Consider the following 18,550-nt stretch of genomic DNA (forward strand, 5'->3'; position numbering starts at 1 on the left):
AATCAGCACACATTTTCTATGAAGGGCAACATAGTAAATATTTTAGGCTTTGTGGACCAGGCAGTCTCTGTGAAACTACTCAACTTCATTACAGCATGGAAACAGCCCTAGGCAACAAGGAAATGGATGTGCATGGCTGTGTTCCAATAAAACTTTATTCACAAAGACAGGGGGCAGGAGAGATTTGGCCCATGGGCTATTGTTGGCCCACTCATGGCCTGGAAGCTACTTCAGTTCTTCAGGGGAAAATGGAAAGTAAGATTTAGGTTGTCCTTACTGAAGCACTGAGAAAAACATCAAGCAGAGGGCAGGCAGACATTATATGTTAGGGGTGTTTTTGTTCTGTTATTTTCTTACAAGGAAGGGATGGATGAGGGCTGCCCTGGGTAACAGTACAAGCCTATGTTCTCCACACCTTATGACAGGCTATATTATTCTTGCGTCCTGTTTCGGGCCAGCCAGGGAAGCATACTGGCTATCATTCTTTAATTCCACACATGCTCCTTGTCTCCTTACCACGTATTGTGCTGGCAACCATGGCGTAGATAAAGATGAGATAAAGATAAAGCCTTCTAGGACTTTTCCAATATGAGATGGGGTAGAAGAGGGGGTGATGAGGACAGACAAGTGTATAAGAAAACACAGCGTAAAGAAAATATGTGGAAGGGACTACTCAGGACATATGAGCAAAATACAGGGAGAAGACAAAGGCAGGAGAAATGAGCTTGGTCCTGGGTGATCGGGGTGTCAGGCCTGGAGAGGGTGACATCCAGCTGGGTCATGAGGACTGAGAGGATCCCAAAAGGAGCAGAGGGAAGGGCAGATCAGGAAGAGGAAACTGTAGGCACACAGCTACAGAGATGCAGGGCATGTGCAGAAAACAGAACCCCCTTGCAGCTGGAGAGGTAGAGTGAGGAGTTGAAATGGGAGCTGGAAATCCAACCAAGTCTTCTGAGAGCTGAAAGACGCAGCTGAAGTGTTGGGGTTTCATTCCACAGCAGAAAGGAGCCCAGGGTAATTTGGGGGCAGGCATAGAAATCAGATCCTAACCCAACTTTACTAAGAGAATGTCCATTAAAGCTCAGTTCATTCAGTGAGCCTCCAAGAACTTGAGCAACACTGCCCAAGAGAAAGATAACACGAGCCACAGATGCAAGCCACACATGTGATTTTAAAATTTCCACCTTAAAAAGTAACCACAATAGTAAAAAAGTCAAAAGAAGTCATTCATTCCAATAATATACTTTATTGAACCTAATTTACCCAAAATATTTATAGTTTCAGCATATAATCAATACAGGAATTATTAATGAGATATTGATATTGACCTCACACTAAATCTTTGGAATCAGGTGTGTATTGTATGCTTAGGCCAAGGCTCAATTCAGACTTTCATTATTGCAAGTGCTCTGTGTGGCTAGTGGCCACTGTATCGGACAGCACAGCTCTAGTGCATATGAGCTATTAGGCATCCGGGAGGGGCCCTTGGCCAGACTGCTTATTTCGCCAAGCCTCCTTGTGCCCCAAGTTCTTTTACAATAACCAACATGGGAATAATTGCTGTGCCTTTACAGTATAGTATTCAAAAAATGCCATGTGGACTTAGAAAATCCTGTTCTAGCTAAAGGTAGGTAAACTGTCAAGGTAAGTAAAATCTCAGATACTGTATGTATGTTAGAATTACAGTGGTTTCAATAAGTTTAAATCTTAACATTTTCAGCTGGAAAGGCTCTTGATTACTTTAGGAAACCTTCCGATTTTACAAGTGACAGAGACTCATTATCACTCAACTAGTCGTTACTCCTGGGGCTGCCCAGTTCTTCCGTTTTTCCAGGTGACTGTGTTGGTGTGCGTGTGCGTGTGCGTGTGTATGCGCGCACATGAAGGGGACAGAGAAACAAAAGACAGGCAGCAGAGATGAGGAGGGGGAGGAGGACAGTAAAACAAGTGTCTAGTGAGGCTTTTCCAAGCTCCAAATGCCAGGACCCCATCCTGATCTATAGAATCAGAGTCGGACTCACAGCCAAATTAAGATAATGCCATGGCGCATCTATAAAGAAAACTATATTATCTTTGGAAAGATTACAAACAAAGGAGAATTTTTGACCAGAATACCTGACAGGTAAAAAGATTAGAAGGAATACTTTATTAAATTACTTGGAGTGTTGGCTTAGGGGAGGAGAGAGAGGGATTAAGTGTGGAGGGAGAGAACGATGCAGACAGATACCCATGTAGCAGACCTTTAACATGGGGAGACCTGCACTGCAGGGTTTTTGGTTGCTGTGTGTATATATAATAAGTTGGGGATGGAGCCAAGCTGCCTTAGTAAGAAAGGCAAGGTTAAGGACAAAACAACTGTCTTCATTCCTCACCTCCCCCTCAGCAGTAGTTATCTTCTCTTCCAAAAAGAAAGAGGGGGAAAGGGAAAATATTTTATAGTATCACTTTAGGTGCCAGTTTATTAGTCTGATCATAATACTGAACTATGACTACTACCCTGGGACACCCACATTTATCAGTCTGGACCTACCTAGGGACGGGTAATGGAGGAAGCTCTCCAGGTGGTCTGCTTTGAACACCTCCTCACAAAGGTGAAAACCATTCTAGCACTGCTTCCTTGTCCCCTGGGGGTTGTTAAGACGCACGCTCTCATGCGTAGGTCAGGGATGGAGCCCCTGCGTTTCTGACAAGCCTCTGGGTGTGGTCTGTGCCGCTTGTCTGCGGACCACACATCAGATAGTAAGGTCCCAGAACGTCAAGTATTTGTCTGAACAGCCATGAAAGCATCCGCGGGTATTTCCTCCTTTCACACGCTGTACTCCCAGCATTAAAAGACCTGCGGTTCCCTTCCCCCCGAGCCCACAGGCGCCTGAAATTTTGAAGAGAGATGAGGCATTAAGAGATCGCAGGGTCTGAGCTGCCCATCCGGCCTAGGAGCCCACCTTTTTGATGCAGCTGACCTTTCATCCGTTCACCTCTCTGTCTTCAGGTTTCCAAGCTCGAAAGAGAGAAGACTCAGGAAGCCAAGCGGATCCGTGAGCTGGAGCAGCGCAAGCACACGGTCCTGGTGACGGAGCTCAAAGCCAAGCTCCACGAGGAGAAGATGAAGGAGCTGCAGGCCGTGAGGGAGAACCTCATCAAGCAGCACGAGCAGGAAATGGCCAGGACAGTGAAGGTGCGGGACGGGGAGATCCAGAGGCTCAAGTCGGCGCTGTGTGCGCTCCGGGACGGCAGCAGCGACAAAGTAAGGACAGCGCTCACCATCGAGGCCCGGGAGGAGGCCCGGAAACTGTTTGATGCCGAGCGCCTGAAGCTCTTACAGGAAATTGCGGACCTGAAAACGGCCAAGAAGCAGGTGGACGAGGCGCTGAGCAATATGATCCAAGCGGATAAAATCAAGGCTGGGGACCTCAGGAGTGAGCACCAGTCCCACCAGGAAGCCATCTCCAAGATCAAGTGGGAGTCGGAGCGGGATATTCGGAGGCTGGTTAGTAACCCAGGGCAGTCAGCCAGGGCACAACCATTCTCTTTGCAGGCTTCAGGGCGCCGTGGGGCTGGTTTTTCAGGTGTTTTTTATGAGTGGATTATAAACAGTGCCTTCCTTCTGTCTAGTGCTCTATCCAAAATACAAGATAGGTCAATAGATAAAGAGGTGCATCCAGGCCTTGTGAAATTGGCCTTGTAAAGGATTTCGGAGTCAGCCCTCTCGGAAAACCTGGGTTCTTCCAGTCCTGCACATAGGGAGAGTGTCTATGCAATGACTCCCGTTTTCTTGAGTGCCTATAAAAGTATTCTGAATTATGAACTCTTTCAAAATCACCATGTTTTGTAGGCTTTCCATTTATCCAATGTTTTGGGGTCTTTTGCAAGGGTGGGGAAGGTTTCTATGGCTTTCAGATGTCTGAAAATGGCAGCCCCTGCGAACACCCTGAGTAATTCGCCTCATTTTTTCTCCAGGAACCGTGTCTGAAAGCAAGAAAAAGAGCTATAAAACCCCTAGTCATTTTAGAAATGAAAATAGATCTTCTTTTCCAGAATAAACAGGGGCCATTCAAAATAGGGACCTTTATAATTCTTAAATTGGAGACCATGTCTAAGTAGCTTATTTGCTCTTACCAATTTCCAAGACTTACTTCGACCCCTACAGAATTGAATCTTTCTTTTTAACATGTATGACCAAAAGCCACATCAGTGTCTCACTATGCTTAACAGTAAAACAAATACAATGATTGTATGAAAGCTATAATATTGCAGGTTGACCTCATCTTAAAAGAAATGTTGATACGTACCTATACTTAGAGTCTTCAGCATTATTTATATCTTGGTTATAGCTTATCAAATTAACTATTATCTGTTGGAGTGTACTTTATGCTTCTCTAAAAATACTTCCTTCGAAGTCTATGCTTATAACCAGTATGCAGTAGAGACTCCTACACTTTCCTTCTTGTGTATCTGTTGATTCTAAGCATTTATATTCTAAGAACTCCAATTCTGTGCCTTGGATGATAGCTCTAGGATTTCAGTTTTATGTAAAAAGTGGTTACCATAGAACATTTTAGAAAATTAAACATGTAATTTTCTTTGCACTGCAATACAGTATGACTGTAAAATGTTGCCTTTGCCACACTTTTCAAATTATCTGTCTGCAATTCATACTATTGCACTGATTGACAATGAAGACCAAACGCAGTGCAGAAATATTGGTCTCTGCCCTGCCTTTGGTGTTTAAAACAACAATGACTGATGAAGAAAGAATCAAGACTGTGAACTCTGAAGTTGGCAGGTAGGTAAATGAAAAGGAAGCTTTACGTTAAATATTTTCATTTGTCAGTGGTTTTCAGTGTGAAGTCTATGAGTATATCCACTTGTTGACCTGTAATTTCTTCTATGACTTCCTTTCACCAGCGCATTGCAGAAAGTGACATGAAATCCCTCCTAATAAAATGTAAAATCCAAGCTATGTGGAGAGTGGTTAAAAAATTGGGAGCCAACAGACTAACATGAGAATTTTTTTTAATAATACAGATGTGCTTGTCTTCATTTTTACCTTCTTATCCTTTTCTTACCCCAATACCCAATTCCATTTTTGGAACTGGAAGGGAGAGAAATGGGAGCCATTCTGTCTAGAAAACTTTCCCAGGGAATTCTGATATGCACCCCCTCCCCATCTAAGAACCAGAACTTTGGAAGATTTTCAGTATTCTGAAATCTTAGAGTCCATGCTGAGAGCCACTATGCAATAGAGACTCCTTAACACTTGTTATTGGATGTTCTACAGAAACCCACTTTGGGAAATGCCGGCAGCGTAATCTTGGTGTCATTATAGCATCGTGCCTTATAGAATGGGCTCTAGAGTCAGAAGACAGTATTTTAAATCAGGCTTCATCATTTATTAGCCATATGACCATGACCAAGTGTGTAACCCTTTGGGTCCTCAGTCATCATCTGTAAAATGGTGCAACCAGAACCTACATAATAGGATTGTTATAAAACGAGGTAAGGTTTGTAAAGCTCTGAATACAGAGAATATGTTTTACTTTGAATGAAGTAAAAGATCAATAAATTTCAGTTATGAGGATGGTGATGATGCAGATGATTCTGTGGCAAAAATGGGCTGATTTCCCAGCAAGTTGTGTAGGGCACATCAGAACCAATTAGGAGAACGCAGACCTGGAGCTATGGTAAACTGTAAATAACACCGTGGATGGCAGATCTAACAGAAGAATGTGCTACTTAGGTAAGAATAACACCGAACTCAAATCTTCTACAAGGAGATAGAAATAGAGACAGTGCTTTTACTCCCAGATTAACAGGACGGTGTTTGATTTTACTTACCGAGTGATCAGATGATGTCACAGGACCATGCCCTCCCAAAAATGATCTAAAATTTAATCATGTGACTTGGAGGCTGTAGCTCACAGATAGTTACATGTGGGAAAATGTAACTGTGTAACACAATTTCTGTCCCAAATATATGTATATAAATATATATAAATAAAAATACATATAGATATATTTTTGTATATATATATGTGTGTATCTTAGGAATACAGCAAAGAAAGATTTATACAGAGTGATTTATTATATATAAGGAGACTTTTTTTATAAAGAGGAGAATAGCATAATATTGTTTGTTTTAAATGTGTCTATTTCCATTTTGAATATTCTCACAGGATATAACGAGATGAGAAGAAAGATTTCACCCAGTGGCGATGCTTTCTTCCAGGATTTTTAATAGGCATTCACATCATTCACCCTCATCTGGGGATGGCAAAAAGTTTTCAGTCCAGTGGAACTCTGATTAATTGGTATCAAATGTTTTTGGCCTTTAGTTGCAAAATATTTCTAAGGCTGTGCCCAGGCTTAACAGAACTGAGTACTGGAATCGATAAATACATCCCACAGATAGAGGTGGGGAAATAGTGACTAATATTACCAGGTATTTTCCATTCCTGTTCTTGTCCCAACCATGGTTTTCTGACATTAATAGTTAAACGGTGGTTAAGAACTGGCTGCTCTGAAAAGTGAGTAGGAGTGGAAAGAGCCCTGTGGCATGAACCATGGAAGGACCTCGCTCCAGACTCTCCACCTACTTGCACACATGCTGGCCTGAGGAAATGAGGAGGCTGCTGGGAAGTCTGCAGCTTCTTCAGTTACTAATGACCTGTTCGTAGTTGTTATTGCTGTTTAAAGTGAACTCAAAGGTCCTTCCCCCAAACCGGAGGTAACATCACAAATTGTCCTGGGAAACATTGCAGTAGAATATTTAGTATCTGTCTTTGTTAACACAAATGACCCATTTTAAAGTGAACTTTTTCCTTTCCGTATCCTACCAACCCAGACCATTTCAAACAATATATTGAATCACAGCATCTACATAGGATATACTAGAGACAAAATAATCACTCTCCTTGACACCTCGTTAAGAGTAAAATGGCCTTCATTACACAGCCTTGCATTGTCTTATTCATGAATTCAATCTCCTTGTCATATTCATGACTTTTTTTTCCTATATCAATCAACAGAAAGAAGTTAAGCTCATACCATTGTAAAAATGCATTTCTTTGCATCCTTGTTAAATAAAATGTCCTGGGTGTCATTTAATTCAGATGGATGAAATCAAAGCCAAGGACAGGATCATCTTTTCTCTGGAAAAGGAGCTGGAGACCCAGACAGGCTACGTGCAGAAACTCCAGCTGCAGAAGGAAGCCTTGGATGAGCAGCTCTTTCTGGTCAAGGAGGCCGAGTGTAACATGAGCAGCCCCAAACGGGAAATTCCGGGAAGAGCAGGAGACGGCTCCGAACACTGCAGCAGTCCCGTAAGTCTCTCCATGCTGAAGTTAAGAACTCAGGAGTCATCTTTTATTTAGCTCCCAAGTTTTACTTTTCACTTAAGCTCTTTTCCTGTTTACTACAGAGAAATCAATTCCACCTCCTACTAGAAAACCAGCGAGTATCTTGGGAACAGGGCTTTCTAAACTCATGGACAGCAGAGTGGTCTGCATTGCATGAGGGGATCACAAGAGAATTACAGACCTTTGAAAGGCCTTCATAGAATTTTTCTAGCCGAGTGATACCAAACTGAAGTTTGATACCAAACTTCAGCCTATTATAAGAATCAAATTAGATGAAAATACTTAGCCTCTTGCCAAGACTGGTAGTCTTTCCTTGTGTGAACAATTGGGTTGGAAACTGGTAAAATCGATTACCATCTATGGGGGTCAAAATGTAGTAACTGCATAAAAGACTTAATTTTTATAATCATTAAATGAAAGCTTCAAGTCTCATTGAATTTGATACTTATTTCCCTGGATTTTCGTCATTTTATATGAGAAATTATTTTCAGAAGTTCAGCGATAGATATCAGCTTATGTATAGTTTACTTTCAGATCTTATACCTTTCAAAGTATTTAGCTGCTAAAAGATGAAAATGTATTATTTAGGAACAGAGGTAGGTTCCAAAATAGTACTTAGAACCAAGTAATGAAAAATTTATGAATTGGAATTCAGGAAGGATATTTATATCCCAGTAGGTGGCAGAAAGAGTCCTGGACTAGGAATTAGCAGATACAAGTTTTAGTTCTTTCACTGACACTTACCCGCAATGGAACAGAATTGTCAAGACAGTGGGCTATAGAATCAGACCCTTTAGTTTAAAATCCTGGATATGCCATTGACTGTGTGACCTTAGGCAGATCATTTGCTCAGAGTCTCCTTATCTGTAAAAGAGAGACAACAGGGGTACTCCATGGGCTGGTCTAAGGTTTAGAAGAGACAGTGATGTAAAAGGTTGAATGCAGTGTCTTGCATACAGTTAGCATTCAATACATACTAGTTATTGATCTATTGATAGTAGCCGCAAGACCTTGAACGAGTTACAGCCTCCCTGACTCTTCCCTGTCCTGCTGACTCCTCTGGGATATTGTGAATCTAGGGGTTTAATGTGCGTGAAACTGCTTTGTCAACAGTACAGCACTATCAGATGTAAGATGATAATGGAATTGCACGTGTCTAATGGTCCTGTGGACTCTAGAGTGTAGAATTAATTCATGGCTGCTGTGTGTAAAGTGATTCCACGGCACTTATGTCAGTGAGGAAGCCAGTTACTCTGGGCAGAATCTACAAGTAACGTCTGTCCTATAGTCTGCTGCCTTTTATATGTGGAGACAATGTGCCAGCTTTCTGTTTCTGACCTTTTTCTCCAGGAGTGTGCAGGAATTTGCAAAGTCCATCCGTACCTCCTACTCTGTCCCCTCTTTGGCTAAGTGTACTAGTGGGTCATCCATATAAGCTGGGGAAGCAGTGTGCAGCCATGACACAAGGGTTGCTCCTTGAACCTCATGCAATCACAGCGTGACCTTGGTCTCACATTTCACAGATCCAATGAGCTGATCCCACTATTTACCACTCCCATTGCCAGGAGTCAGGGCTCCAGGGAGGATCTGCCACATAGAATTCATTTGCAGTTTCAGTCAGGCTTGATCTTAAAACTCAAGCAGTGAATCTTGGGGGTTGGAATAGGGTAAATGTTTACTCTTCACTGAAGAGAACATTTTACCCTCTCTTCGTAAGCCAGATGAAAGGAACTAAGCTGGTTATTTTTATGAGCGGTATTCTAGAACTTTGTGAAAAGTATTGGTGAAGAAATGGCCATTTTCATTTTCATGTGTAGGATTTGCGAAGAAATCAAAAGAGAATAGCTGAGTTGAACGCCACGATAAGAAAATTAGAAGACAGGAACACCTTACTTGGAGATGAGCGAAATGAACTGGTGAGTTCTAAGGAGGCTTTTTTTATGTGATTGTTTTATGAAGCAGTTTGTTCTAGAAGTATATATGATGTTGCAGAAGTATAATAAAAGCACACAAGTAATAAAAGCGCAGCTCAATAAATATGCCCACTGTGATACGCTCATATAAGCACCACCCAGGTGAGTAAGTGGAAGATTACTAGGATCTCAGAACTCCCCATCTTGTGACCTCCCTCAGCCACCGTCTCTCTAAAGGTAACCACTCGACTGAACTCCATCACTATAGGTGTCTACTGCCGTTTTTTAAATGCACTGTGAATGGAATCCTATGATAATTACTCTTTTGTGTCTGATTTTTTTGCTCAGCGTTACATTGGTGAGAGTCTCCCATTGTGTTGCACATAGAATTCATTCATTTTCACACTGTCGTATTCAATCATATATAATTATACATTTAGTATTATAAATATACACAATATCTGATACCATATGTATATACAATCACATATGATAAATATATACATTCAGTCTTCTGTCATTGACAGACATTTACGTTGTTTCATAACAGCTTCAACTGTTAATGGTGCTGCTACATGTCCCAGTGAGGAGATGCATTGATGTCTGGGGGGCACTATCCCAAGGAGCAGAATTACTGGCTCGCAGAGTATGCACGTAGCCGTCAGCTTCAGCACTGACCACCAGACAGTTGTTTACAGTTGTTACCATTCCATTCCCTCCAACAATGTGTGAGAGTTGCAGTTTCTCCTCGTCTTTGCCAGCATGCAAAGATAAATGATCATTTTAGTCATTTGGTGGGTGTGAGGTGTATTCTTATTGCAGGATTTTAATTTTTATTTTCCTTCTTACTAACAAGGTGGAGTAACTTTTCAAGTATCTGTTGGCCTTTTGGGTGTCCTGTGGGACTCACCCTTTGTCTTTTGCCCATTTTCTTTTGTGCTGCTCTTATTTTCTGACTCATATTAGGAATTTTTTTAAATCATTTTTGGACAGTTGTATTTAAAATATCCTGCTTTCCCTTCTGTATGGTGGCTGTTGGTGTCATGAAGTTATTTTCAGCCTCTAACCCAAGGATCACATTGTCTGATGTCTTCCCAGTTAAAACGCGTGCGGGAAACCGAAAAACAATGTAAACCTCTTCTGGAAAGGAACAAGTGCCTCGCCAAGAGAAACGATGAACTGATGGTGTCTTTGCAGCGCATGGAAGAGAAACTAAAAGCTGTTACCAAGGAAAACTCAGAAATGGTGTGTATCATAGATTCTGCAAAACTGCGGCCTCCTTGTTTGTGTTACTGCACTCACCTGACTTACTGGTCTTTCTCAGTTTATTTTTAAAATACAATGCTATTGGTGAAAGTTTCGATTTTCCCTTATGTAAGCAAGGCGCCCTTAAGGAAGAAAGCCAAAGAAGGTTGCTGACTCTGAATTTTATGGACTTTCTAAATTTTGCAGAACAATGGGAGTGCTTGCAGGAATCTGCACACTCTCCAAAAGCTCTGAAGTAGAGAAGCAGAGTTTCAACCTGGTTCCCCAACCATAGATACCTCCTTGCAAGAATTTCACTAACATGCTTTTTCTAGAACCGTACAGTAGATACCCCTCATCTCCTAAGATCTTGCACAATAGTTGGAAATAGGTGCCATCATTTGCATAATGTATGAACACGTGTTAGGCTCATGTCCTCCTTAACAGACTGCCAATCCAGTGGTAGAGATCTGCACACCTTCCCAGCGACTGCCACCTGTTACAGCAGACAAAAGGTACCTGAGGGTGTTAGTTGGTGTGTGTGTGTATATTGAAAGTGAGCAGTTTTCAAATTTAGCTGGAGCCTCATAAAGTTTCTACAAATACTTTACGTTAACCACCAAAGTTTAGGATTTTTAAACTCTCTACCTACGCTTTTTTTTTCCCCAACCCAGAGAGAAAAAATTACATCCCATCCACCCTTGAAGAAATTAAAATCTCTGAATGACCTCGATCAAGCTAATGAAGAACAAGAGACAGAGTTTCTAAAACTTCAGGTCATTGAACAACAGAACATTATTGATGAGCTCACAAGGGTAGGTCTTGGTTTATCTATAAACCCTAAGCTGTTCCCAAGGACAAGTAGCCAAGAAATCAACATACACTAGCAGCACTTAATAATGTTGGATTAGCCCCAAAGGCCCAAGTTCCTATGTTGAATATATAAGTAGATTCAAGAGACTTTATTCCAAAAATATTGGATATTATTTAACTGCTTTATACCTTTTCAATTATAATTTTTTGTTAACTAATTTGATAACACAAATAATAGCTGCAAAGCACATTAAAAGAACTTTCAAATGCACTGTAATGTGAGTAGGTAGGTTGTATGGGTGTATCTTGTAACTGCCTTCCAATATCAAGATTCTGAGGCTCAGAGATTAAATATTTTGCCTCCTACAAGACTACTGACCTCTTGTTTCCCAACACCTAATCCAGTCTCTAGCTACATAGTGGCAGTTTAATACATATGTGTGAAATGACAGCTGAAATTCCAGTCCAGATCTCCTGACCACAACTTCAGTACCTGCTGAAGCAGGTAAAGGAGTTATTACTGTCATTTGCATCTGGCTGAGATCTGTGTTACCGACAACGTTGGACTAACACCTGTAGATGCCTTTGGGTTTTCTTTTTTGCCTCTCTGTCTTTATTCCATGAATGATACCTGTGGTTGCACTTCATTTAGAACCAAGCCAAGACCAACAGAGTTGAACTAGTGATGGGGGAGTGGCAGACAATAGTCTTCAGAGTAGGGTAAGCGGGATGATTCACTGCCATTGAGGGAAGAAAAGATTGTAAATTATGTTTATGGTTAATTATGGCTCACCCTTTTAAAATTTTCTATGTTGAGTATATGTTACAATGCATGTGCTATATTAGGAGGATCATCTAAGTATACTGTAAAACTTTTGGCTATCTTAAGGTTGCATGATCAAATTATTTTTATTTATTAAAGGTGAAAATCAAAAAGGTTAACACCACTGGCTTAACACAGATTACTTCTTAAACATGGCCTTTGAAGCTCTCTGCCCCTCACTTCACTTCCACATCCTTAGTAACTCATAAATCTCACAGATTCACTAGTCTAGGAATTTGATTGGCTTTGAGTATCAGGAGTTTAAGCTAGTTTCTTAGAAATTTTGAGACGTTCACACATGTCTGTCAGACTTCCAGGGAGGTATAAATATCATTTATTCCATCCACTTTTGAATTTGTACACTAAATATATGGAGTACCATACAAATGAGCATCAAATTACCAAACTGTCTCCTTTCACGAAAAGAATAAATCAAGAAATCTATCATTATTTCTAGATATTCTTTGAGTTTCCCAGAACATTCTAATGAGAACCACCCCCACCGAAAAAGAAAACACTAGATAATTCCAACCAAGTAGGTACTCTGTTCTATCTTCAGAGGCTACAGGTGAGAACAAGGATCCAAAAATAGTCAGAAGGTAGCTTTCTATGCTTTTCGGGTGATTTAATGAAAACAGTAAGGTTTTTCTTTATTGTGAAATGATATGTTTCAACACTTAAAATAATTTGGGATCTGAGAAAATTGAAGAATTGCACTTTGGGAGAACATGACGATTTTATACTTGACCTTCAAGTATAAAATAGAAGATGCCAGTTAGGAATGCAGTATACTTTCTGGTTGTGAGGCTTTCAGATCCACATAGATTATCAGGGACAGTACTCAAGTATCAAACCCAAAAGATGCCACAATTTACAAAACATAATCGTATTTTAAACAGAAATATGTAATGCTCTAGGAGACATACAGCTCTGTCTTTGGAAGAAAAAAAAACCTATAGGAGAAAAGGCACCAAGCCATGATCTGAAAAGTCTTTCATCTGTTTTCCAGGATCGGGAAAAGCTCATTCGTAGGAGAAAGCATAGAAGAAGTTCCAAGCCAATTAAGGTAATGAGAGAACTAGGTTATCAGGCTTCTGCCACACACAGACACAGCGGGAAAAGTGAGGCTTGCCAAGGAACCTTCCTGTGAATATGTGATAAATCAGATGCTCCTGAACTGCAGAAAACCATGGGGTTTATTTGCCAGAAGAAATGTCTTCCCTTGACAGTTCTCAGAAGTCCAGAAATGATTGTGTTGTGGATTTTAACCTGAAAGGGTTTGCTTTCTGAGTGAAGAAGCCACTAGGTTTGATGTAGAGAGGGTTATCTGACAAGTCAGAGAGTCACACTCCAAGGACATGCAAGAGATACATACAATTTGATGTCTCCCTTGAATAGTATTAGCCTCTGATACCCATCCTATAATTGATTAATATATTTTTATTATTCACTCGGGCAATATTATTGATAATGATACTATCCACCAATATCTGTGTAGCCTCTTAGAATTCACAAAGTTTTATTTTAATTTGTCTCTTTGTTTGATTTTTGTTTTTAACGATTGCATCATTTTATTTGAATGTGGAATTAGATGATAGAATTTGATAATCCCCTTCACACGGATGCCTGGACTTTTAGAAATCCTTGATTGTATTTTAAATATTGGCCAGAGTAAATCGCATAAACTCATCATGGTATAAAATGCAACGTAAAAGAAGATCCAGTGTTTCTATGAAGAGAGCCAAACATTAATGACTCTTCCTCAGAAACATCAGAAGTGAAATAACATGGGCAAGCATTTATTGGAATTACTGTGTCCACGCCTAATATTTTTATTTCATCAAAGAAGCATTGAAGGACCCATGTCTTCTATGTTTATTTGCATGCATGCCAGGCGACAGAATTTTAATAAGAAGTTGACTTTCCCCACTTCTAGCTTTGTTAGTAAATGTGTACTTTCCCTCCATTAGAGGCCTGTTTTGGACCCATTTATCGGCTATGATGAGGACTCCATGGATTCAGAGACGTCATCTATGGCCTCATTTAGAACAGACCGAACGCCAGCCACTCCTGATGATGACCTGGATGAAGTAAGCCTTTTCACTTCTCTAATCTTCTGTGATACTGTCATCAACTCTTCCCTTGAAGGAGGAGAAAGAGCACTTCACTTTTTATCTCCTTCACAAACAGCATGTCATCTCATAATAGTGGCCAGTTTCAAGGCCATGCTTGACTTCGTTATATCTTGGACAGTAGCTTCACCTAAGTCATGCAGCCCTTTTAGAAACTTCTCTGAAGTTCAGCTCTGTAACCTCAAGGCTTCTTTCAAAATAAGTTACTCTCCCACATTCTTCATCCAGAGAAGGTGTAAACCAAAGAACAAGCTTTTAAATACAGTCTAAGACAGTGTTCAGCAAAGTATGTTCTGTAGACCACCTTCATCAGAATTATCTAAGGGCTTCAATTACAATGAGAGTTTTCGGACTCACAGCTCCTGACTCAGGATCTTGAGGGTGGAACCCACAAATCTTCATTTTTCACAAAACTTCATGGTGATTTTATAATGCTCTGAAGTTGGAGACTCAAAGCTGTAAAACCATTTTTATAATTTATCTGGGGAAGAAGTTGCTTGGCTATGTATGTATTGAAAGGAACTGAGACTAAAACTGATAATCATCTCCTCAAATTTGGATCCAAAATCTAGGTATAAGTTTTTCTCCTTTGAGTCCAAAATTTTCTATAATCCAAGCCCAAATGGGTAATAATCAGAAATGTATAAATAAGCAAATGCTTCTTTTATTAATAAATACCTAAGTACTCCTGCAGTGTCCATCTTGAAAGTGTTACAGTATTTGTGCCCATACACATACTTGAAAATTAAGAATAAAATCGCACAAAATCCAATAACAAACAAACCTTTACTTCTCTTCAAAAAATGGACACAAGTTAATATTTCACATTGAACACAGGATGTAAGCATAATAATAATTTTTTGGCTTTTTTGTTTAACCTCAAGAGTTTAGCAGCGGAAGAATCTGAGCTACGGTTCCGACAATTAACAAAAGAATACCAGGCTCTCCAAAGAGCGTATGCCCTCCTGCAGGAGCAGAGTGGAGGCATCCTCGACGCTGAAAGAGAAGCCAAGGTTAGTGTACATCTGGGAGAGGGCCCTGAATTGGCTTGCAACAGTCGCAGCACGAAAATACCATGGACATGAAAGTGTCAGTAGGATAGCTTGCCTGGTACCCATCTCACCACTGCAGCTTTTGAACTGTTTTATCTTTTATGTCAACAAACCTTGGATCTGGAGACATTAGAACCAGCTTAGATCAATGCTTTTGTTCCTTTAAAGATGGTGGAGTATATAGTTCTTATTTGTGCTGTTTGAAAACTTAACAATTTCAAAGTTAGACAGTATTGAATTTTGATAATCCATTTTTTTTTTAGTTTCTTGCTTGGGAGAAAAAAAAAACTTTTATCTTTCAAAAGCAATGGGTAGCCAGTTCCTTTTCTTAGTTAATAAGAGCATTACATTGACAGCTTACTGAGAACTGTCACTGACAGTATCTCATTTAACCCTGGGGACAGCCCCCTAAGGTGGGTATTTTATAAAAAAAAGGAATTTGAGGCTCAGAGAGGTTAATTGAATTACCCACAATCACACGGCTAATAAATGGGAAAGTGGGATTCCAGCTCACATCTTGCTGGATCAGATGTTCTTTCTGTAATGTCACAATTGCCTCTCATTCGTCTACTTCAAACAAGAAAAAGAAACACATACAGTACTAACACTTAACATTTACTGAGTACTTGATGTATTCCAAGCATCGTGCTGACTACTGTATACACATTATCTCATGCAACCCTAAGATAATCCTGTGAGTTAGATGCTATTATTAACTCTTTTTTTAATAGGAGAGGAAATAATAGCTTAGTAGGAGTTAAATATATCTAAGGTAGGTGAAAACCAGAATATGTAGCTTAGTTAGATTAAAGCTAGGAGATGAACCTAGATCTGAGTTCAGTCACGACTGCCTTGCTGTAACTGCCTCATACATTAGTTTACATGGGCAAGAGAGAGCGTGATCACTCAGCGATTTTTACCCTGCTTCCGATTTAGAGGGTCTACAGTTCATTGAGAAGTATTATAGGAACTACTGTTAGTGGCTTAGTAGGAAAACATAGATACTATAGTTATGTCTTTTTAAATATATACGTTCATGCACGTACACATGCATAAGTGAGTAAACATGTTAAAAAAAACCCTATAGACAGGCAAGCAATCATTAGGAAGGATGTATGTGTGTGCTTTCGTGTCTGTGCCCTAATACTGGAATAGTTGTGGTTTTCACTGTTGGTGTTTACTACGCATTCTTACCAACATGGGGCTGGTCAATGAAAACAGTAGCGTATTGTTTTTTGGAGAGGTGACGATGTAGAAACCAGTTCTCTTTCTCTTGTCTCACTCTCCCATCAAAATACAGGTTTAGCATTATTTATGGCCTTTACAGTAAGAAAACTTACTATGCTAAGCAAAATAGTCTAAGACACATCAAGATGTGAGAAAGAGAGTAGTAAAGTCGAAGAAAGTAGAAGTGCAAAAATAGGTAATACAGATGAAAGGATATCAATGAAAACAAACGATACAATCATTTCAATAGAGAAAAAGTACGTTGTACTCAACACCCATTCAAAGTTACATAATTCTTAGAAAAGCTAAGCTTGGAATTATTTTAACCTGGTAAAGGTAAATATAGTATTTAGCAGTCCAAAGATGTATTCTGTTCATAATAATAAGAAAAGGACACCAGCCATTTGCTGATTTTGTTCAACTTTGTACCAGAGGACCTATCCAGGTCATAAGACACGACAAAAATGTGGGTATGGGCAGAAAACAAAGTGTTTCATGGAAAATAGGATTGAATCCAGAGAGAATACAAAAGAATCTGGAAACATTACTAGACTAAATGAAGTAAGGTTGTTCCGTGTAAGATTAGTGTCCCAAACATGCTGATACAGACACACACATACATACACATGCACACACACATACACATGCACACACACATGTAAAATTCTTCCTATGTACATACACAGATTTGGATTTAGATTTGAATATAGGGCACAGAGTTGGCTGTGAAAGAATGGGAAGATTTTGGAAAGAGAAAATGGGATAAGGTTTTCCACAAGGGGAACGCATCCAAATAAAGAGGGAAGTGGAGAGGTACAAGGCGAATTTTAGAAACAAGGAGGTCACCAGTGGGTAGAGGTGGACTCCATGTTGATGAGCGGTGGGAAAAGATTGGAAGAATAAGGGGAGATTTTGAAAACCTGGCTAAAGGGTTTGAAGTTTTAACCTGATGCTAAAGGGAGCCACTGAAAATGTTAAGCAAGAATTTAGATTATAAACATAGTTTTAAAAGACGCTTTGAGCATAGGAGATTCTTTTTTTCTCACTTGCTGAGTTCTAAGCAGGGAACATGAGGGGAAGAAAAATACTGACTTTTTCTCAGTTCTACTTACTGAGTTCTGGAATTTTGACTTCACTAGGCTCAAGAGCAGCTCCAGGCAGAGGTGCTAAGATATAAAGCCAAAATTGAAGATCTGGAGGCGACTCTGGCTCAGAAAGGACAGGTAGGCATTTGGTTGCTAGCCCATCTGCAGATGCGGGTGATTCAATATGACCTTCCCCTCGATCGCCCCGTGCATGGGCCCACCCAGGACACGGCTTGGCTCTCCGCAGTGACCTTTCTCAAACTGTGTCAGAATGTTCAACCCTCTGTTTCTGTCCCTGGTGTTTGGCTGGCCAGAGTGTGAACCCAGCTACAGCAGCCAATGAGGCTGGGCAAGAGAGAGACTGGCAGAGGAAGAGGAGCCTTGTACACATAGCCTAGAGTGGTCATGAGCTGCTGAGACAAAGACCCGCCCCTCAAGCTGCCTTCTTTGCCTCTCTGCTACATTTATGGTTCTGCATTTTAATGTTTTCCATCCATACGTATCTAGCCTGTGTGCATTCTGACCCTTTTCACTTTTTGCCTGTGTGGTCACTTCTGAGTCCCCAGAAGGCTGGTCCTGGATTATTCAGATGGGAAAAGACAGGGCTAGTGAGTGACAATGAAATGGGGGTTAAATTTTCCTGGCAACTTCGGCCCCATTGTCTTGGAATAAGGAGCTGGCCGGGGTGGGTGTTGTTTCTCAGCCGTTGGCAGGCAAATAAACCGGGTGGAGAGAGGACAGTTCTGGCCAAGTGGTTTGAGGACACATGCTCTTTTGTGCCACTCTGAAATGCTGACTGCGCCATATTCTTTGTCAAACAGGATTCACACTGGGTAGAAGATAAACAACTTTTCATTAAGAGAAACCAGGAGCTTTTAGAAAAGGTATGTGGGGGCACAACACCC

At 40.5% G+C, this 18,550-nt stretch overlaps 1 protein-coding gene across 9 annotated transcripts in view; it reads left to right on the plus strand.

Moving 5' to 3' along the window:
• JAKMIP2 (janus kinase and microtubule interacting protein 2) overlaps positions 1 to 18,550 on the plus strand; it is a 187,104-nt gene that overhangs the window by 124,468 nt on the left and 44,086 nt on the right. For all 9 annotated transcript variants that reach the window (XR_012067290.1, XR_012067291.1, XR_012067287.1 and 6 more), the window contains 10 exons: positions 2,990 to 3,487; positions 7,110 to 7,319; positions 9,173 to 9,271; positions 10,367 to 10,513; positions 11,188 to 11,328; positions 13,159 to 13,215; positions 14,120 to 14,239; positions 15,166 to 15,294; positions 17,700 to 17,783; positions 18,467 to 18,529. Coding sequence is in view for 3 of the 9 variants with exons in the window: in XM_006204476.4 (XP_006204538.1) it covers positions 2,990 to 3,487; positions 7,110 to 7,319; positions 9,173 to 9,271; positions 10,367 to 10,513; positions 11,188 to 11,328; positions 13,159 to 13,215; positions 14,120 to 14,239; positions 15,166 to 15,294; positions 17,700 to 17,783; positions 18,467 to 18,529 (1,548 nt within the window). In the remaining 6 variants the exon portion in view is untranslated. The remainder of the gene's footprint in view (positions 1 to 2,989; positions 3,488 to 7,109; positions 7,320 to 9,172; positions 9,272 to 10,366; positions 10,514 to 11,187; positions 11,329 to 13,158; positions 13,216 to 14,119; positions 14,240 to 15,165; positions 15,295 to 17,699; positions 17,784 to 18,466; positions 18,530 to 18,550) is intronic.

Source organism: Vicugna pacos, chromosome 3 (genome assembly GCF_048564905.1).
Source record: "Vicugna pacos chromosome 3, VicPac4, whole genome shotgun sequence".
Lineage (NCBI taxonomy): Eukaryota > Metazoa > Chordata > Mammalia > Artiodactyla > Camelidae > Vicugna > Vicugna pacos.